Source organism: Thunnus maccoyii, chromosome 1 (assembly GCF_910596095.1).
Source record: "Thunnus maccoyii chromosome 1, fThuMac1.1, whole genome shotgun sequence".
Lineage (NCBI taxonomy): Eukaryota > Metazoa > Chordata > Actinopteri > Scombriformes > Scombridae > Thunnus > Thunnus maccoyii.
The window spans coordinates 29,656,457-29,677,975 of record NC_056533.1 but is presented as its reverse complement, the minus strand read 5'-3'; the positions used below and the strand labels follow the sequence as shown (position 1 = coordinate 29,677,975).

At 38.5% G+C, this 21,519-nt stretch overlaps 2 protein-coding genes across 5 annotated transcripts; one reads left to right on the top strand and one right to left on the bottom strand.

The window, feature by feature from the left end:
* The first annotated feature begins 3,141 nt into the window (after positions 1-3,141).
* Positions 3,142-5,783, top strand: mibp2 (muscle-specific beta 1 integrin binding protein 2). Of its 2 annotated transcripts, XM_042408988.1 has the most exons (8): positions 3,142-3,433; positions 4,030-4,120; positions 4,348-4,393; positions 4,640-4,826; positions 4,952-5,023; positions 5,119-5,225; positions 5,342-5,432; positions 5,525-5,783. In XM_042408988.1, the coding sequence occupies exons 1-7, from the start codon at positions 3,408-3,410 to the stop codon at positions 5,425-5,427; spliced, it is 615 nt and encodes a 204-aa protein (XP_042264922.1). In that variant the 5' UTR covers positions 3,142-3,407; the 3' UTR covers positions 5,428-5,432; positions 5,525-5,783. The 2 variants fall into 2 exon arrangements, with proteins under 2 accessions (XP_042264922.1, XP_042264931.1); XM_042408997.1 differs by lacking the exons at positions 3,142-3,433; positions 4,348-4,393 and having other exon boundaries at positions 4,032-4,120.
* Positions 5,784-14,913: 9,130 nt separating this feature from the next.
* On the bottom strand, positions 14,914-21,457 carry bloc1s6 (biogenesis of lysosomal organelles complex-1, subunit 6, pallidin). 3 transcript variants are annotated; one of them, XM_042409895.1, is made up of 8 exons: positions 21,338-21,457; positions 21,046-21,134; positions 18,349-18,508; positions 17,390-17,477; positions 17,201-17,287; positions 16,993-17,053; positions 15,209-15,351; positions 14,914-15,007 (listed from the first exon to the last, which is right to left on the bottom strand). In XM_042409895.1, the coding sequence occupies exons 2-7, from the start codon at positions 21,107-21,109 to the stop codon at positions 15,254-15,256; spliced, it is 558 nt and encodes a 185-aa protein (XP_042265829.1). In that variant the 5' UTR covers positions 21,110-21,134; positions 21,338-21,457; the 3' UTR covers positions 14,914-15,007; positions 15,209-15,253. The 3 variants fall into 3 exon arrangements, with proteins under 3 accessions (XP_042265829.1, XP_042265847.1, XP_042265838.1); XM_042409913.1 differs by lacking the exon at positions 14,914-15,007 and having other exon boundaries at positions 15,266-15,351; positions 16,898-17,053; positions 21,338-21,453; XM_042409904.1 differs by lacking the exons at positions 14,914-15,007; positions 15,209-15,351 and having other exon boundaries at positions 15,549-17,053; positions 21,338-21,452.
* Between the last annotated feature and the right edge of the window lie 62 nt (positions 21,458-21,519).

Here is a 21,519-nt window from a genome sequence, read left to right as displayed (position 1 = left end):
AAAAGTCAAATTTGACACTAATATCTTGAATGAATGAAATCAGAGGATATTTCATTCAGTGACTTCCTGAAGAGCAGCAGGTGTGACACAGACAATGCATGCTGTCCATTAATTGGAAGATGGACGGTTCAATTACCGGCTCCTCCAGTCCACATGTCGAAGTGTCCTTGGGCAAGATTCTGAACCCTAAGTTGCTCCTGATGGTTGTGCCATCAGTATGTGAATGTGTGTGAATGATTATATTCCCTCTGATGGGAAGGTTGGGACATTGCATGGTATCCCTGCCATCAGCATATGAATGTGTGTGAATGGGTGAATGTGACTCGTAGTGTAAAAAACACTGTGAGGGGTCGAAAGACTAGAAAGGCGCTTTACAAGTACAGTCCATTTACCATTTAAAAAGAAACCATCACATCATGGGCCTGAACAAAAACAGGGATTCGCAGAAAAGGTCTTCTTCACCAAATCTAGTAATCACATGAAAAATGTGATAAGACCTTCATGTTACACTTTCAGTACCAAGAATCTCCTGGTCACATGTTTAAGGTGATGTTAGTGTCATTACATCACATGGTAGTCAAATGAGAAGCAAGAATTTGTTGGAAAGTGTTCATCTGGCTTGGAGACCAATATCATCAATCTCACCAACCACTATTACAGTATTAGTAGAAGTGGAGAAGTTTATTTATCTCAGCTTGACCCCCTTGAAACATTAGACTTGACTTAACCCTTGAATGTAATAGCTTTTTCGCAGTATATAGTTATATATGGTTTCAAGAAATTCAGGAAAATCTCAGTTTCCAAATTGGCAGAGTGAAGCTGAGTCAAGCTATGAATAGAAATCTCACAAGCTGAATTGAATCCCACACTTGGCGAGTCGGCGATTTCCTCTTCATAGTTGAGGTTCTCGAGGGTGTAAACCCCAACATAAGTAATATTTTGGTGTAACCTCAGGAAACTGTGTCATGGAGTCGTTGGAGAAGTTTCTAAACAAAACAAAGAGAGGTCAGCGGCAGGCTGATGAAATAAACACCACAGAGATGTTACGAAATGTTATGCCCTATCATTTGTTATTTTGTTGCCCTGACATTTATTATAAACTGTTTTCTCAGAATTTCCTATGGCAGCACAGGCAACCTTGTCTTATATAATCTGTACACTGACATGTGTAAAACAGAAAATTAATATAGGGGGAGAAAGTCATTTGCGCTATGTCTGTGATGTATCCTTGTATAGTTAACATGTGTCTGTTAGGGCACCAGTAGTACAAAGAGGCCCAATATATGAGTTCAGTGCTATTAACAATGAACTGCAAATATCTGATGTTCGAATGCATGCACTGTCTTACATAACTTTCTTTTTTACTGTCTTATGTGTACATTTTGAGGTGTTTTCCTACATTATTAATGTTTTATTACATTAATAATGTAGTAATTTTTCTGTAATTAAACATTACTGTTTAATTACAGAAAATATTTGATCTTGTGTGGTCAACAAGGCTCTAATCTATTTTAGTCAACATATCATTATATTCATCATAGATTCAGTGATTGTAAAACTGGTAATTAACATTTTTTTACTCTTTCCTTGAGTAAAGTAGTACTAACACAGTGTAAAAATGGTAAAATCAAACTCAAAATCTCAAAGTCATAATCATATCTAGTAAGGGTTAGAATTTATTTGCTTAGCTTAAATGACCGTAAATGATTGATGTGTTAACATGGAAGCAGTATGTTAATTAAGTATGGTCAAGGTGGATATCTACTACTTGATGAGCTAAACTAAAGTAACTGCAAAGTAACAAAGTCAAATATTATTTAAGAATATTTGCCACTTAAATGCAGTGTGGGGAAAAGTGTAATAAAAGTATACAGTCCTAAAAAACAAACAAATAAACAAAAGTTAATCATCCACTATTTTGATAATCGATTAATTGTTTTGAACCATTTTTAAGAAGAAAATGTCCAAATTCTCTGATTCAGGCTTCTCAAATATGAATATTTTCCGGTTTCTTTAGTCCTCTGTGATAATAAACAAAATATCTTTGGGTTGTGGACTGTTGGTCGGGACAAAAGTAGATATTTGTGGACGTCACCTTGGGCTCTGGGAAACAGTGATTGACATTTTTCACCACTTTCTGACGTTTTATGGATCAAGCTAATTGATTAATCAAGAAAATAATTGACAGATTAATCATTAATGAAAATAATCGTTAGTTGCAGCCCTAAAGTAAAAGCAGCAGTACTACAATGTGAAAATACTTGATTACAAATAAAATTTGTGCATTCAGGATCTTAAAGTAAAAGTATATAAGTACTTATCAGTGAAATGTTCATGATCCCCTGTGAGTGTAAAATATTATACTATTGAATTGTTAATTCTGATGCATTCATGTGGAGGTTATATGGCATTTTACTGTTATTGGTCAAGGTGGAGCTAATTTAAACTACATCATATAGTGTACTATAGCAATGTATTATTGTATTTTAAAAGCTAAATTGACAAAATTGAAAAATTGTGAAATTATCCTTTAATCTGCAACATAACTACTAAATGTAACCGAGTAAACCGTTAATTTGGTGTTGAAATTTTTGGAAATAGATCCATTAAGTAACAAAAAAGTGGCACGATTCAGGTAAAAGTAGTATAAGTAGTATAGGGCTTTCATAAATATGCTTAGTTACATACCGTCACCGCCAAATGACGGCAAAAATGCTGAGTTTTGTTTGTGTTGTTGTTGGAAAGAAATAAAATCCAAATGTGCCAAAGATTTCTATGTATTACTAGAAAATGGTCTGACCAATGGAATGTCATAAAAACCAACAATTGCTTAGACAATCTTTTTATGTATTTTATGGATATTTTATGTTTTATTCAACTTAATCTATTTTATTTTTTTCATACATTGTAAATGTTTTATGTCTCATGTGGTGTTTTTCATTCTAGATGATGAAAAATTATATAATTATAATGATTGTCTCACTGTTTGTAAATTCAGTTTTTGAACAATAAAAAAAAAAAAGTTGAAAGGAAGAGGGGGGCGGGGGTAACGTGGGGTCTGCGGTTACACTGGCCCGTGATTGGTTATTCCGGATTTTCCATGGCGCTCGAGGCGTTTAAATAGCCAATCACGCCTCGGTCTTCAGTATGTGTAGTAGTGACAGTGAACTGAGGCTCTCTCTCGGTGGAAGACCGCGTCCGAGCGACACCCCGTCTCTCCGCTCTTCGCTTAACTCACTGAACTCAAGTACCATGGAGGAATCGAGTAGTTGACGTTTCCTGTTGCAACCTTCTCTTTTTCAAGCTTTCTTCCCGTCTGATCATTGTTCTTCCCGAACCGGTCTATTGACGTTTTGAACTACCAACGACTTTCCTCTCCTTTTTTGACGAGCTCCAAAAAAAAAATCATGAAGTACATCATCGGCATCGGCGGGTGAGTGCAGACCCGATGAATGGGCCCCGGTGTTGGGGAGGGGGAGGTGGGGGAGCTAAGATAGCCGGCTAACGTGGCTGCTAGGCCGTAAAAGCCCGGAACACGTGGAGAAGGCGGTCATGACATCCGCAAAATGGTTGCTTCCGTTTTTTGTTCTGCTGTTGAAGTTGTTCAAAATCCAAATATGTCACATTTTTCTTTCTGTTGTTTGTGTAAACATGCACGGCTCTCTATGTCAGCATAGCTTCAATTAATAACAGCGATAAGCTGAAGCATGGAGAAGAGCAAACCCGCCTTATACCCGGTTGACCCACCCTTTCATTTTAAATGCAATATCCGAAAAAATCCGAATTAAGCTTCTGCAGCCAATGTTATTTAGACTGAGCTCTTTTTTAAAATGAGTGTTAATTCATAGGATGTCATGTAATTACCATTAATTACACGTTAAATGTGTAACTGCACTATGAAGTGGACGTTCTTGATACCATGTGGTGTTTTCTGTGATGATCTAATCATTAACTTTGCAGCCGTACAACTGCTGCATAGGTTGCATCATCCACCATTCATTTGCCCTTCATGCCTTTTGTTCCACACAGCGTAACCAATGGAGGGAAAACCACCCTCACCAACAGACTGATCAAGAATCTGCCCAACTGTTGTGTGGTACATCAGGATGACTTCTTCAAGGTGAGCCACATATACTTATCACTCTTTTTGAAATATTGAATATAGTTAACTAAGGGGATTGCTCTGAGTAACACAAGTTGGTGAGGTGTTTATACTATGCTCCTTATGTTACTAGATACAGTTAAAGCTAGTGTGTTAAAAAAACAAACGCTATCTGAGACTTCCATATAGCAGCGTGTAGCACTAGTCGAATGTACCTGGGTACATCTTATCAATGTATGTTTCAGCCCCAAGATCAGATTGAAGTTGAAGATGGCTTTAAGCAGTATGATGGTAAGCCTGGGTTTTTATGGAAGGGTTTGTGTGCGTGTGTGTTTGTCTATGTATGTTTATTTGTGGTGTGTATGTGTGTGTGTGTGTTCCCACTGTAACGTATTTACTCATTTGTAATCTGCATGCAAAATAACCTAACATGGATACTTAACATGTGTTTTCTCAATTGCTCTATGCAATTTTCTATACATTTCTTTTTTTTTTTTTCCTACCCCTTCCGTCCTTCCTACCCACTTTACCCTTCAGTCATTACTGCTCTGGACATGGACGCCATGATGAGTACGATCTACGCATGGTTGGAGAACCCGGTCAAGTTTGAAAAGTCTCATGGCGTTAATAACACCCTGGATACGGAAATTGTTCCAAAGTCCGACAATAAGGAGGAGGAGACTCACATCCTTATTGTGGAGGGCTTCCTGCTTTACACCTACGAGTAAGTACACGTGCTTTTTACTATCGCTATACTATATTACTATCACTAGTACTATTACTATGGGGAGAAAAAAAACAGGAAATGGGATCCTCAAGCTGGAATTTAACTTGTCTTTACCCTTGCAGACCTTTGATCGACGTGCTGAACCAACGTTACTTTATTTCCATCCCGTATGAAGAATGCAAAAAGAGGAGGTGGTAAGTGCTTCAGTGTTCACACTGTTATTAACAAGCATTTGTAGTCTCGTCTTCTGTCTCATGACCTTTTAACGTAAATGGTGTTTCTCCTGCAGCTCTAGGAACTACACGGTGCCAGACCCCCCCGGCCTGTTTGATGGTCACGTCTGGCCCATGTATTTGAAACACAAGAACATCATGGAGACATCAGGTGTTGACGTGTGTAAGTGTGTCTGCAGTTTGTTTCTCGTAATGTGGTGTTTTTGCCTGCATCTTGTATTGATATTTAAAGGTGAAGTATAATCGTATTGATTTAAACTGTGTTTTATGCTACTACAGTGCAGCTAGATGGAACCAAGTCAAAGGAACAACTGTTCAACTTTGTCTACGGTGACATCCTGAATAACATCCAGAAGTCTCTTTAACAAAGGTACACAAATCGTCTGACTGACCTGCTACAAAATCTTTTTCATGTGTAAACGTGTGAGTTTCTGAACTTTTTTTTTTTTTTCTGTATTGCAGGTCATACGATCAGCTAAAAGGAGCATATATTCATCCCTGCAAGAAGAAGAAGACCGCCTTGCCTTAAGTTTCTACCTGGCAGCCCATTTAGCTGACTGCTACGATTTTTATTTGTAAATGTTAAACTGACGGCATGAAATGCTGGCATGATTTTATATCGTCCATATTTATTGCTTTGATACAGCGTACACTCCAAGAGAGTTGATGGATATGTTCAGAGGATGGTTGCACTTGTCAATAAATGATCCTCCTACAACTATTTTCTCTTGTTGTTATTCTAAGGAGATATGCCTCTCTGTCCAGATGTCCATTAAAAGTCAAGATCTACAAAATAAGAGCCATTTATTTAAAGAGTCTTGGCATGTGTAAAATACACATTTGTAAATTTGTAGTGTTATAAAAGTGTAGTGAATATAATGGTGTTCATTATAGTCCACTTTTCAACACTTAAGTGCTTAGTTGGGCGCAGTGAGCTGACAGCTTTAACTATCTGGCCCCAGGCGACAGTTGGTGTGAGTGATAAGTGGAATCATGAGGTTACACCTCGTGACCTCAGGTTTCGAGCACAACGCTTATCTAAATTTAGAGACACTTTCCCTGGAACAATTTCCGTCAAAAAGAAACGTAGACTTATGTACGTAAGTCACAAATCTGAGGGCCCCTTCAACTGCAGTTACGGAGCACCAGCGTTGTCTAGTAAGTACATGATGTACTGGACTGCAGGAGTTTACCTGTCTGCTTTAATGTAATACTTAACATGGTATTGAAGCAAAGTTATGATAATCATATGCAGTACACAATGTATATGGGCATTTTTTTAAATTCATTTTCCACAAAAATAATATAAGGCCTGGAATATGCTGGTTGAATCAAATGAAATGTCCTGGTTTGGGTACCTGGTTGCTGTAAACAAAGCCAAGCTGTCCAGAGTTTCTGGACAGGAAAGTAGCATCTCTGGATACCATCAGACCATCACTTGGAGCGAGAGGAAAAAAAATATTCAATTCTACCCCACTACCACACCACTCCTTGTTGAGTGAAAGTCTTCAGAGCAGTGGTTTTAGTCCTTCGTGCAAAGAAATTTATTTTTAAGAAAGAGCTGGCAATAAATAAGCTCAACTATTTTGTCAGATGTCTATAAAGCTGTGGTACCAGCCTTCTGGTTGCAAAATGTGGTGCCACTGCATGCACATAAAGTAACTTGTATTTGTGTGTTCATAGCATATATGGTTAATGTTATGCATTATGAGAGAGGGCTGTGTCATTTATGTGTAAGCTAAAAAGCACATTTTCATCTTGCAAATTAGTTTTTTCATTGAATCCAATGCATTGCATTGGATTATGCAATGCACTAATATCACACATGTGTATCAGTACATTTATTTCCCGCAATGATAAAAATACAGCAGAAGCCACAGCTTATGAAATCTAAACTAAATGTCCAGAGAAGTCTGGAACTATCAGAGTCATGGGTGTGTCGGGCCCCTCTGAGGGAGTGAAATCTGTTTCACACTGTCCTTTTCTTCACTCCTCTGTAAAAGCACACGTTATGTAATTCTACTATAGGCATGTATGGAAGTAGGTCAGAAGTGCTGAAAAAAAAAACGCTTGGCCTACATATGGGGGGAGTCGTTCTTTTTTTCCCCTTTTTCCCTTTGTGTCTACATAAAGGTTCATGATGTTCTGTTAATAAGCTATTATAGTTCAAAGCTTAAAATATGTTTTCAGTATATTGATTTCAGTTTTAAAAAATGCATGTATAAGATTCTTATTCAAGCGTGTTGTTTTTTTTAAACTAACCTGCCTTTTTAAACAAACTATAAGCAATTTTTAGATCTATGGCCGTGACTATTTTTCCATTTAACAGTCACTGTTTTGCGTACTGCTGAATGTGTCATCCTGGAATAAAATCATCTCTGACTGTTGATATTACGCTGCATGGAGGACACCTGGAGGTCTGACAAAGAGAGCATGTGCTGTGTTATTCACAGAGCACAAAGCAGCTCTTATGTGTTTCTCTGTTTCCAGACAGTGATTATTGACATATCAGTGTTTCTGCAGCAACGGCACGGACACACGCTGAACATCTGTCTTATGCGGCATGTACGGTTTCCAGCAAATAATGGGAGACATATTGATTTGTCACAAATTTGTACACTGTTGTTTAGTTACAGTTTGTAAAAGTGTTTTTAGTGTCATGTTTATACATTTCCATGGCCTTGAATGACTTGCCAGTGTTTACTCCACCCATTTCCCTTGTGGTACATTACAACATACTTCCTATATCTGTCTTCACACACATGAATGTTCACATCTGGCTGAACTACCAACTTTTCCGGTGCGGCCTCTGATTTTTATGATTGTTAAACCATAATACAACATATGTTCATTCAGTGGCTCTTAAACATAAACTATTTACAGTCATTGAGTATTCTTTGCTTTCTACCATTCAAACTTAGTTAGATTTACTTCAATTTATGGTTTTCATATGGATTGAGTTCCAAAAATCTATGTCAGTACATTCAAATGCATCAAGAGGGAGAGAAATAGGGTGAGTGTGGGAGAAAAGAAGAGGAAAAGATAGGAGATCCTATTACAATCCTATCCATCTGAGGGAATTTCCTGCAATCTACTTTAGTTTCCAGCAGGACAAACACAAAAATACTTCATCCGCCCTGTTTACAATGCAAATCTTCAGCTTGGACAAGACAGAAAGTTTTACTGTGTATCAACTTTTGCACAGTTCTAAAGAGAAATATCAGTTTTTGCGTGTTTTCTTTGTGAGATTACTGCTCAAATGTCTGCATATGGCTCAACATTTTAACAGTAATTCATAACATGCCAAACTTCAATGCCAACAATTACTTTGAGATGGCTCTAATCTCTCAAAGGGTAGCTAACTCATTTTAAAACGGGTGTTATTTCGCATAGTGTGCATGCTACTGGTAGTCAGTCTAGACTTGAATGTGTGAGATAAGCAGTTACATAACTGTGACTGCTGCTGGCAAGGCCGCCCTTGGAAAAAAACAAAGAAAAAGTGAAGACACGCCCAGTTCTGCACAACGGCTTGACTGCATACAGTTACTGAACTCTACTTCTGTGATACTGTAGCTTATACACAGTAATATGATGAGACAGTCAGGGAAAGCTAAAAACATTAAAGACAAAAAACCAATATGCTTTAAATCCTAGGTTGCCGGTTATTGTGAACTCCTTGTCCTCAGATACAATACTGCATGGATGGATTGCACTGTGGTGATAAAGGATTTCAACTTCTGACACCCATGCTGCCTCTGGACTACAACAAACCCTGCAGTTTTCCAAACCACACCAACCACCACACTAGGGATTATGAGGGTTGCAGTACTGGATCTTACTGGATCTTGTTTGTGGATGTGAGTAAGTGTGTGTCTGCATGAGTGTATGTGCGCCCGTCTCCTGCTCTGTCTCCCTACACACCTCTCCACACTGGATGCAAAAAGTAGAGGAAACAACAGTCTGCTGTGGTTGTCTCAAATAGAGCATATAAACAACGCTATAAATCCTCTCTTCAGACCTCTAACTCCATACAGTTAAGGTTTGGATTATCAAATCTTCACCTCAGACAAGTCAGACAGGACTCGGCAGCACGACCACTAACCATCGTGGCAGTAGAGGTGACTGCGAATCTGTGGCTGTCTGTCTGAAAACAATTTCTTTGTCTTGCTCACATCTTTGCAATGTCTCCTTTAACATATTTCCTTTATATCACCCAACCCAAGAAAACAACCCAGACAGGGCACATTCATTAAATCAAATCATTCTTTCCCTCCACCGCAACTAGGCCTACGCTTTTCTTCAAAGCACTCTTTTCAGCCTACGAGTTGTTTCTATATTTACAACTTTTAATACAGTCTAAGAGGAGCCCATGAAACCAGCCAGTTGGGCCATAAAATCTTTTGTGACGATTGGGGTTGTTGTAAGGACTTGTTTTGAAAATGTGACCCTTTAAAGCCGCCATTCCAGTGAGCTGAGCGGGGTTATCACTGCACCTGTAGGGCCGGTGGGTAAACAGTTTTTCACCTACTGTGGTTTATCCACACTGTATGTGTTTACACTACATGGGACTGGCCCAAGGAGAAGTTAAACCACAGTGCAGACACAACAAGACACTGTTCAACCCACACATGGCATTAGACATTTAATTGCATACATTCTACTGGTGTTGTTGCAGCAAATGAGGGGTGGGAGAAGTATTTAGATCCAGAACTGCTGGTTTGTGCTAATTTTAATTGAAAAATAAAACAAAAAACAAAAACACAATAAACAAACTTAAAGGTGCAGTGTGTAGGATTTAGTGGCATCTAGTGGTGAGGTTGAAGATTGCAACCAACTGAATATCCCCTTCCCTCCCCCTCCCCTTCCAAGTGTGTAGGAGAACCTATGGCCGTGAAACTTGCGAAAAATGTGAAAGGCGCTCTCTAGAGCCTGTGTTTGGTTTGTCCGTTCTGGGCTACTGTAGAAACATGGCAGTGCAACATGGCAGGCTCTGTGGAAGGGGACCCGGCCCCTGTGTAGATATAAAAGGCTCATTCTAAGGTAATGAAAACACAATGATTCTTAGTTTCATGGGATTATAAACTAATGAAAACATACTTATGAATGTTATATACTATTTCTGCCAAGTCTGCTAGAGGCCAATAAATTCTACATACTGTACCATTGAGTCTTGAGACCCTCTTTGGAGAGGGGACCTGCGTCAAAATCCAGTTTCAAGATCTTCATTATTTCAGTTTTGTGCTTTCTTCTCAAGGTTTATAAAGAAACATGATCAGCGTAGTAGCAGACTTCCCATCATGCATTATTTGAGACTTAAAATCCTTCTTTTTTGTAATGAAGGAAACTTGCTGTATGTTTTATTACATATAAAATATGTCATGATTGTTTCTTTTCATAATAATGAAAATAATGCTAACCATGATGGAGGTTAGTATCAAATTCAATCCCTCAAAGATAATTGAATGCAGCATTGTTTATTGTCAACATATCAACTCTGGTATAAAATGCTCTAACATGAGCAGCCACAACTTACTGTCAAATGAAAAATCAACTCTTGCAGCGGAGAAAACATGAATGGAAAGCAAATCAGACTGTGATATTTAATACATTTAGTTTATTGAACTTATTAAATGTGGTTTTGTTGACTTGACTCAATTGGTTTCACATTTTCACAATTCATGAGATGACTTTGAACTAATTATTCAACTTAAGTTCAGTTAATTCATATTTTTAAGACAGCAGAGAAACTTTAGTGAACCAGCTTAAAAAGGTTTCACAGTGCAGAGAGTTGAGGAACAGAGGTTTAAACATAGACTGTAAAAAAAATAAGGATGAAGTCACCATTACGTCACCCATTGGTTTGTGGACTGCTTTTTTGAAACCTAAAGTTTAGCGATTGGACCATCGCCATCTTGGATTTTTGGAACCAGAAATTACCATATTTGGACAAGAGGGTAGAGCTGACCCTGGTGCTAGCTGCTAGCTTGACTAGCATGGTGCATTTACAGTCTATGGTTATCTTTAATAATGCTAATGCTAATGCTAGTGTGGTGGAGACAGATGTCCCCAACAATCAGTTATGTTAGTAACTGTGCAGCATGTTAGTAACTGTGTAAAGATAACATTCACGTTAATAAGAGATGGTTCCCAGACCGCTAGGCCATTTGTATTGTGACAAATGTGGAAAATGCCAGGTACAGTTGACACATGTTAGAGAAGTTTGAGACACCTTTTTTTTAGATGAATCATGTCTGGATCATTATCAAAGTGTCAAGGTCAAGCGAGGAGGAGTTTAGAAAATAAGCTCCGCATTAGGAGGGGTTATGAGAGATATATAATTTATGTTTTATGATTTTACATTAGTTTCTTTATCCCGGGATCAAGGGTCTATGGGGATTGACTCACTTTTGGAGCCTTTCTCAAGTGGCTATTCAAGGAACTGCAGTTTTTGGACACTTGGCATTGGCTTCATTTTTCAGCCCCTGAGGTTGCCGTTTGGTCTTTACCATGACTAAACTCTGAACAAGACTCTTTTTAGGCGACCAAAATGTTACAGTTAACTTTAATGAACTAAAAACACACTGTGAGATAGTGGCAGCTACACCTATACTCTGTGAATCTGGGGTTATGACATGGTTACGTTATATTATCAACGTTGTCGCCATGGTAGTGACTTGTCAATCACAAGGTAACCATGCCTTAAAGCATACCCTGCTATATCGTCTATTTTACTCTAAATGGGACCATAATATACAAAATGATCATCATGCTGTATTGAAGAAGACACAAAACTAGCAATTGAGACCATAAACTAATTAGGAAACAGTTTACTGAGGTAATAAATCAAGTGAGAAGTAGTGCCATTTTCTCATAGACTTCCATACAATCAGACTTCTTTTTGCAACCGGTGGAGTCGCCTCCTGCTGGCCAATAGAGAGAATGCAGGTTTAAGATACTTCTGCATCGGCTTCACTTTTCAGATCGGGAGTGAGGAGCCCTGTGAAGTTATGTTGTTTACCTTGAGTGTTACTCAACAGAACACATTGTGTGCATCCTTGAGGTTTAACACACACTGTGAATGCATTACCTTCCTCATAAAACATTTGCAAAACTTAAGTATTTTAAATTTTGATTTATTTACATACATGTTTACAAACTTGCAGTCTTCTTCTTCCCTGCCTTTGCTGGTGCATTCCTGCGTTTCTTGGCACATTACAGCCACCTCAGTGGAATAGTGAAAAACCATTGGCAGGACTGTGTATCGTGTCACCCACGTGCTCATGCATGTGTGTCCTCAAGCAACATGGGGAGACACTCATAAAAAATTGCCTCATAGTGCTGCAAGAGGTCAGAAACTCTTTAATAGGGCCCAGCAGCTGAGTTTCTGCCCCACGGTTTCTCTTTATCAACATCTTTATCTGCATCTGTGTAAGAAGTAGAGGTACCATAAAATGAAAAGACTCAGGTAAATCTCAGGGAAGATATCTCAATAATAATAACTTCTCATCAATGTACAGTATAAGGTCAAAATAGATTAGAAGTAGATTTATGATTGGCTGTTTTGGAAAGACATGTTAGTTACATAGTAAACAGTTTCTACCCTGTGCCATCTGTTGAGTCACAGAAACCTAATTACTAACGTTCTCCATGCCCACTTATCCAGACCTGCGTATGTACAGTTATATAAGACCTGGTTGAGAAGGGAAAGTAACCTCATTCACTGTTGCTTTGGTCAAAAACACCACAAAGAGATATGTTTTCCAGTGTCGTCGCTCCAGTTCTTCTCACATGGTACACAGCGTGCATGAATACTACCACGCCAACCAAATGGTAAAAACCAAAGGGAAATAATAACATGATGCAACCATCCTCAGTGTGGGCCCAAGGACCATATCCTGTTATGGTGGGTCTGGGAGGGGCTTGGTGCTGCCAGTCTGAAGCAGACCACAGCCTCCCACTCCTCACCCGTCTGAATCACTGTTTACTTAGACAGGAAGGCCGCCCGCTACAACATCATCACTGCTGCTGCTCCATGTCTGTGACTCGCTTGTGGCTTTGGTAAAGGGTGAGTTTGTGTTTTCCCCGACGGCCAAGTTTCTAAAAGCAGAGACAAGTTAAAACCAAACGCTTAGAGGAGCAGAACCCAGCCTCGGAAACCACTACTTCTCTGTGCACCATCATCCACCCCCTCCTTCCCCAAGAACAGAACCCTATTCAATAAAAATACTGACTAATTAGGTCCCCTTGGAGATTTTGCTGGCAAAATATTATGTTGTGTTATCTAAAAGTGTGAAAATACAAAAAGCAAAACACAATCTGTTGGGACAATAGTAACTTTAAAGTGAATAAAATAAAATGTAATAAATGCTTAAAACTGCATGATGAAAACTGTGAGATAAGCTGAATAATTCAGGATAAACAGAGATTTTCTTTGTAAAATCTTAAAATGTTTCATAAATGTGTAGTTTACTGGTTATCACATCTGGTGGTCATTACATTTTTGTAAAAATGATTTAATCAATGCTGCCCAAGCTATTTAGAGCCGTAACAGAATTGACTTTGCTCCTACACCCTCAAAACAGTTCAATAACTAATTTAAATCAACTTAAATCTCCAAAAGACGATGATGAAACAGGAAAAACCAAATATTGGCTCAGTTTACGTTCTGTTCTAGTAAATAAAACACAGAAAAAGTGCCATTTTTCTAGACAGGATAATATTGAACCTGCAAGAAATCGCTTGTTGTTTTTGAGTATATTTGCACCATCAGTGAGAGCAGCAGAACTTTATATCTTTTATCTTTTTTATATCTGACAGATCCAAACTGAACTCTTCGTATAACACTGACCCAGTTTCAGAAAAATGAAGAAAAATAACAGCAATTAGTGTTGCAATAGCAGGCATTCATATGTGGAACTGCTGTATTTAGAAATACGCAGAAACATGTCAAACAAAACCCCTAAAGTCATGGTACTGAAAACTATATTCAAAATGTGGTTTCCACTGCACTGGCTCACTTTCATCAGTCTGGAATCAGGTTGCCCCCCTCCCTGAGGCCAGACCCCTCCATGGCCACACTGTGGTGCAGTTTCCGCTTTGAGCAGGATTGGGCGGAGGTGAACCAAGCCATGTTGGTTTTGAATGAGTTTCCTGCTGTAGTAGAAGGTATAAAATTAGAGTTTTATGTGAGCTGGAGGGGGCGGGACAGACACATGGTGTTGTTGGGATACAGGGGAATGTAACCTATTTCTTTGTCAACAAACGCCTGTTTGTATGTCTGGTATGTGACAATGGTGCTTAAATTGGGTGTGAAAAGAGACAATGTTTGTTGAAAACATCGCCCTAGTGTTTACCAATTCAGTGACAATCAAGATTTATGGGAGAAAAACTGGAGCTGAATTTTGAACCAACTGGGGTAAGAGTCAATAACTTAAGTAGCTTGTTATTCCTGCTCCTCCTGGCCCACTATTATACCAGCTTCTCAGCTGCAGTTTATGAAATTTCACCTGAGATCCAGGTGATCAGGCAATAAGCTCATTGTTTGGGAATTAAAATGGTTGTAGCCCCTGAACCACAGCGACTATAGGCATAAATAAGGTCTTGCCAGGAAGGAAATCTCCTAAAGTTTCTGGTGGAAGTGTAAGAAACACTCCAGGTGATACAGAAACAGAGGATCAGGTCTTTGAAGTCTGTAAAAATTGAGAATATTTGTCGTTCTAAAATAAAAATGCTTCTTTTCAGTCTTTGAGTATTTTGAATGGTGCTCTATAAATAAAATGTATTATAATAATTATAATAAACTAAATACCAGTGAATAACAGCCTCACATTTGAAGAAGACAGCACACAATATGACAATTCTACAGTGTTTTATTCATCAAAAGGTCCAGGTGGATTTCCAAAAAAACATTTGGAGACTCCATATTTTTGTAAACGCGAGGTCTTCCTGATAACAGCAAAACCACAAGAAAGGGAGAAAAGGACAACCGGTGGACATTGGTGTCAAAGTGCAGTTAATGAGGTTAAGAACTTGCTAATGATGAGGGTTGTGTGACATTGGTCCACTTTAAGAAAGTTAAATTATGTTTGGAGGGCAGAGACTCTTAAAATTTTTATTCCAATCAAAGACAACACAAGGTCAACTCACTAATTACATCTTCCTCTCTGGTTGTAGGTGTGCTGACCAGCAAAATCAGTTGGTGCAGAAATGATAGAGCCACTCAGCCCTCAATGAAGCACCAGTACTCATCACTGAGCGCAGTAGATCCAGATCCTGGTCCATGCTGCCACCTGGTGGACAAGGATTCTCATCACAGTTCATATTGTCAATCTCATGTCGTACACATGAAGTCTGTCTCTCCTACACAAACACTGAAGACATTACTGTAATTACACACAAGAAGGCTCATTTTCATGCAACTGTATGCAGCTGTGACATATGCAGAGAGTAAAATGCAAACAAGATACTGAGCGAAAAACAGGCTTAATTAATAAAGCAAACCAGTTTATGTTGATTTTATTATTAATTGTACAAACAATGGAGTTCCAGTTTTTAGTAGTGCATAGAAACTTCTTGAAACGTCTGTTAAAATAAATTTAAATATGCTGTGTGTAGTGGGGGGGAACTTTTGATACATATTGTCATCCATTATAATATCTGGACCCCAGAAACACAGTCAGTCAAACATAGTGCAGACCTATCTGATTCTTAACAACAGTTCAACATTCAACACTACTAGGGGCACAATGCCCCTCGACAAGATATATTAACACTTTATCTTTAACAAAAGACAGCAAACGCATTGATTCTTCTCCCGGTGAAAATCTCTTGAGTTGTTTTCTTTTTTGTTCTCAGGAGTTTCGAGTGCTCGAGTTTGTGTGTGTCCTCAGAGGTTGATAGTGGGAAGTACCAGCATTTGATGATTTAGTCCATGTCTTTGGTTTGTGGTGATCTTGGCAATGTCAGACTTAAAGGATCAAGAGTTTTTGCATGTTTAAGCCTATTTACTAAAACTCACATACATAATACTGTCTGTTAAGTGAATGGATTCCCAGAGAATACCACAATCTCACAGTTTTTATGCTTTTTCTTACCTACTGGGTAGCCACTGTTTCCATTCCTTTCAGTTAAGACTGTTTCAATTATAAACATACAGGTTTAGTTTAATTGCTGTTGCAGTATAGGTGTGTTCATTATAACACATTTGACTGCGGAGGCCTTCCCACACTATTTTACTATATTTGGGACATTGTCCTCTTATAATCCTTAAAATTAAAAATATCTATAGCTGACAGGTAGTGAACTTGAATGCAAGTTTCATGCACACAACAGGAGGTCAGATTTTAAACTTGTAGAGATTTAAAACCTGATCAGGAATCTGTCTGATGTGTTATTGGGCAGAAATTTAGGGCAGACTTTTCAGAACAACTTAACTGTAAATTAAGTTGTATACTGTAAATTACCTGTCCCAAGCAAATTTCAAGTTGATTTTAACATAATAACAAAATTAACAGAGATAACAGTTGTGTGGAAGGCAAATAAATCATCCAAAAATGCTCAGATGCCAGGACTGTGTGGTGGTCTAGGACGCATACTATGTGACTGTAACATCCTCAGTTTGAATCCATTTAGAAACCTTGCGTGTTATCCCTCCTCACTCAGCCCTTAAAATTTCCAGTCTCATTCTCAACTGGTCTCTGTCAAAGGCAAACATGCCCCAAAACTAATAATCATTTTAAAAAAAAAATCTTAAAATGCTTATGCCTTGGGAAATGGTCAGTATTTATGAAAATGATACTCGATTTGTTGTAAATAGGCTGAAACATGCAAAACTACCTGTAAGCTTTAATACAGCGGTCATACTTGAGGACCTTATGTTCTTTTAGCAGGTTTGGCAATAAGCTGCCTTTCTCTCTCGAGCTCCTTCTCACGTTGTTGCTCCTTCTCCAGTTCTTCCTTCTGCTTCTGTTGCTGCAGCTTCAAAGCTCTTTTCTGACAGGAAACAACAGTCAACATTTAATTAGTGTTTCCATTGTTATATCTGCACCCACCGGTGTCTGCTCCTTATCATTGAGCATATCATATAAATATATATACGTTGGAAAAAAACACACAAAATTTGACTGAGATGAGAGATACCTTTAGTTTAGTTGTCTTCTCATGCAGCATAATCATTTCTTTCCTTATGTTCACCAGTTTATTGTGGTAAATCTTCGCCTCTGTAAACTAAAGTCAACAAACTGGATTAGGAATTATACCTGCTGGCTTGTGCAGGGATAACAAACAAGAACAACGCACAAATGAGATTATAATGTGGTCCACACATACCAGTGAATTTAGGTCCAATAAGGCATTACATTCTCTGAACTTGGTGACTTCTTGGTCCAGTGTGTCTAGTAATATCACCTGATTTTGTCTGGTCGAAACAAAAGTAAAAAGCAAGAAATAAATATCATCGAGTGCAGTTTTTCAACAGGATATAAGTTATGTTTCAGGACATTTTTACTTAATATTCAACATCAAGACTTCTGGCAGAGTAAACAGCTAGAAAAAGTATATGATCAGTATTCAGACAATGGCAGGATGTTTTTAACTATCTAAAGAACTTCACGTGTTGCTAAATACATGCAGGTGAGTGCCAACATGTTGATAGTGAATCTTTTCAAAGCCAACAAGTACCCTGCAGTCTCTCAGTGGTACCAGCATGAAACAAACTGGTCAACCCACCCATCCGGTTCTGCTTGACGCACGACAACTGTGCCACCTGTTTGTTTACTGCATGCTGGTGTCTATGAATGTCTACATGCTGGAGAATGTTGTGAATCATAAATCTGTCTGTGCAGGCGGAGAAAGCTTGTTTTTAAGGATGTTTTATTTAATTATTTTTCACATGTCAATTAATAGAAGTTTGTCAGGGAGGTATGCAGCAGAGCAGTAACCGGATTTCTCTCCTTCCACCAACCTCATTTTGAAAGTGTGGCTTCCTGATTTTAACTGTATAGTGATAGAAGATGCCACTTGACTTTTTGACCCTTTCTGCATTGATCTCCAAGGGAAATCTACCTGGGAAAATCAGATTTCTCCAATTACCTTCCCTGATTACGGAAACCAGGTTTCTTGTTTACATAATATTTAAGATATGAGCTTTCTGGAATAAAGCTGACTGTAGCTTGGTTACTTAAGTGCATGTAAACACAATAAGGAAAAGAAAATATCTGGCAGCCAATCAATCTCATGCCATGTGACTAGTGACCATTGGGTGCAAAGGTTAGTATTAAAATACTCACGTGAGCTCTTGGAGGGCTCGTTTAGAGTTCTGTAGATCTGGCAGGTAGTGGGACAGTAATCCCTCTGTGAGTTTATCCACTGCTTTCTTATCCACAAACACATTCTCTACAGGGGCTGAGCTCTCCAGACACGCCGATTCCTGCTGTGCCAACTGGAGATCTGTGAATTAAGAATAAGTGTATGTATTTTTTTTTTTTACTGCATCACCGCTATCATCCACTCTGTTGGTCTGAGAGTAATTTAGAGCATCATAAGGTACGTAACTAAACTTGAGTATGAGTTCATATAAATTTAATTTCTGATCATCACTGATGAACATTGGAAGCAGACAACATCAGCTGTCTAAACATCTTTTTCTGAACTCTCAGATTCACTCTTACTCAACCAGACAATCATCATCCTCCAAAACATGACAACCAGTAGTCAAGCAGATACAGGGGTCCCAGTTTATGGAACTATTATTCTCATTGGGTTCACATTTTTTCTTCCTTACAGTCCTTTAGAGTATCTTTTTAAAATGCTTTAATTTTGGTTTTCTAATTTAGGTAGAGGTAATCAATAAACCCATCTAGGCTTTTTTCCCTCTCCCTGCACATTGATTTTTTTTTCTTGCTGTTTGTGTGTATTTGTTTGATTTTAACCTGTGCAAATAAATAAACTCACAAACACAAACATCAGACCAACTCAGTGTGTCAAAGTAAAGGAGGCCTTTCACATGCACTAAATACCATCTTTAAACAGAGTCTTGGGTTACTACCTCCCCTCCATATACGACTAGATGTTATCATATGACTAATGTTCCACACTTAGGTCACCTGATGACACCCGATCCAGCTACATTTACTGTTGAAGACCTTGAGATGCAGTTGAAAGCTCTGATATAACCAGAAAGCTGATGTCGAGTTGAGATTATTTTGTCAGACACATCTAATGCGTCACTGGCATCCTCGAAACTGATAGGCCACCTTTCACCTCTTTAATTCTGACACGTGAAATGTAAGATTGCATAGTTTTAAAGGACAGGTTCACAATTTTTCAAGTGTGCCTTAAAAAAACAGTCAAGTGTCCATATGAACACTGAAAGAGGCTTTCCTTGCTGTAATCATTCCTCCTGTTCATCCTGGCTATTAAAAGATCCCAGTCAAATGTGCTTTCAATGTAAGTGATGGGGGCAAAAATCCATTTGCATTTAAAAGTTTATCTGAAGCTTATATGAGATGTCAGCGGTCTGAGTTAGTCATATCAAGTGGATATCTGCCACATTTACAGTCTTTTTAGCATCAAATTCCCTCTTTGTGTTTCCCTGTTGAGCTGATGTGGAAGTATAGTAACAAAAAGAGGGACTTTGGCACTAAAAAGACTTATGTTGAAAGATATCTACTTGACTTGACTAATTTGGACAGCTGAAGTTTCATACTAGCTCCAGATAAACTTTTAAAAACGCTTTTGCACAGAAGGAGGCTTGTGAATTTTGGCCCCCATTACTTTCATTGTAAGTGCATTATGAAGGGATCTTCTAATGGTCCGTATGAACAGGAGGAAAATCCTGTTTAAATGTTCATTTGGGCACCTGACTATAAGACAGACTTGAAAAATTGTGAACCTGTCCTTTAAGTTATCTAGAGCACCTCAGTGACAAAATGAAGAAGAACTGCAACTATTATTTTCATTATCGATTAATCTGTTGATTATTGATTAATCTGTCGAATTTAGTCACCTAATAATTTAACACCCATCAGGAGTCCAGGTAGGAAGGTAAAACTTGTCAAATGTCTTGTTTTCTTTGTCCAACAGTCCAAAACCAAAACCAAAACAATAATCAATTTAGAGTGATATCAAACAGAGAAAAGCGAATCTTATATTTGCTACTTTTCCTTGATAAATCATGAATCTGGGTATTAGATTTGACCCTGACTTCTGATGACCATATAAGAACCTCTTTCTTCCATCTCAACAACATCCCTAAACTCTGCCCCTCTCTAACCCTGACAGATGGAGAGAAACTAACCCTAACCCACTCTTCACAGGGATCCCTGGCAGGAGCATCCAGTACATTCAGAACAGCGCTGCCAGGATCCTGATGAGAGTGCGAAAACACAAACACATGACACCAATTCTGTTTTCAAAGTCCTGCTACTTACATACGAATTCATCAACGGACATGCAGCTCCCTACCAACAGGAATTGATCACTCCACAAGCAGCTTGCTCCTCCGGCGTCCCAGTACCAAGATCTGAACCATGGGGGTGTTGAGCCTTCTGCTCTGTCTCTTAAAAAGGCCTAAAAGCCTTTCAATTCAAGAGGGCTTTTTAATCTTAACTCTTATTTTCTTTATGTTATGTTTTAACCATGCAGCACTTTTAAATTCACTGCAAATGAAAAGTGCAACACAAATGTTACACATTATTATTATTATTATTATTTTAAATGATTACTAAATCAGCTTTTTTTCCTGCATGCAATTTGTTTATGAACCTCTTTTGTTAAATCTTGCAGCGTTTATTAAGACAACATGTAAGAAAAACTGTAAGACACTGACTTGACTTAGTCTCAACCTTGTTCACCAAGTTAGTGGTGGCAACTCACAAGTACATGATGATCACAGTATGAAACCAGTTAAGCCAGCCTGTTTATATTAAACCTGACAGATATAGACAGTAGGAAGCAGGGTATGACACTGTTATCAAAATACACACCATCACTATGTGGAAGTTCACTGTGAGACGAAGGTCCTTCATCCTCCATTTCCTCTACCTCCATGTGCAACTAAACTATTGACCCACACCTGAGGAAAAAAATGAAACAAGCAATCATCAACATATTTGTCTGACATATTTATCAGATGTAAATTATCAGTAAAACACTGTATCTGCCTCGGGGTCATAGCTTATCACAGTACTGAGGAGGTCTTTAGCTAGCTTGCTCAGCTGCTTCAATAATGTGCACAACATGACAGTCAACATTTCACTTCATTTAACGACAGCTTACCTGTTTAACTGCTTATTTAAGAGTCACTGCAGGTGTGAGGGGATGAGTTTTGTTGACCCCCCCTCAAGAAAAAAGGCAGAAGAGACAACAACGGCAAGATTTTTGGGTTTGTTGCTGCGCTTGAGGAAAAAAAAAAACGTCATGTGACTTGTGCGTCATCATGTGACTGCAGACGAAACCAA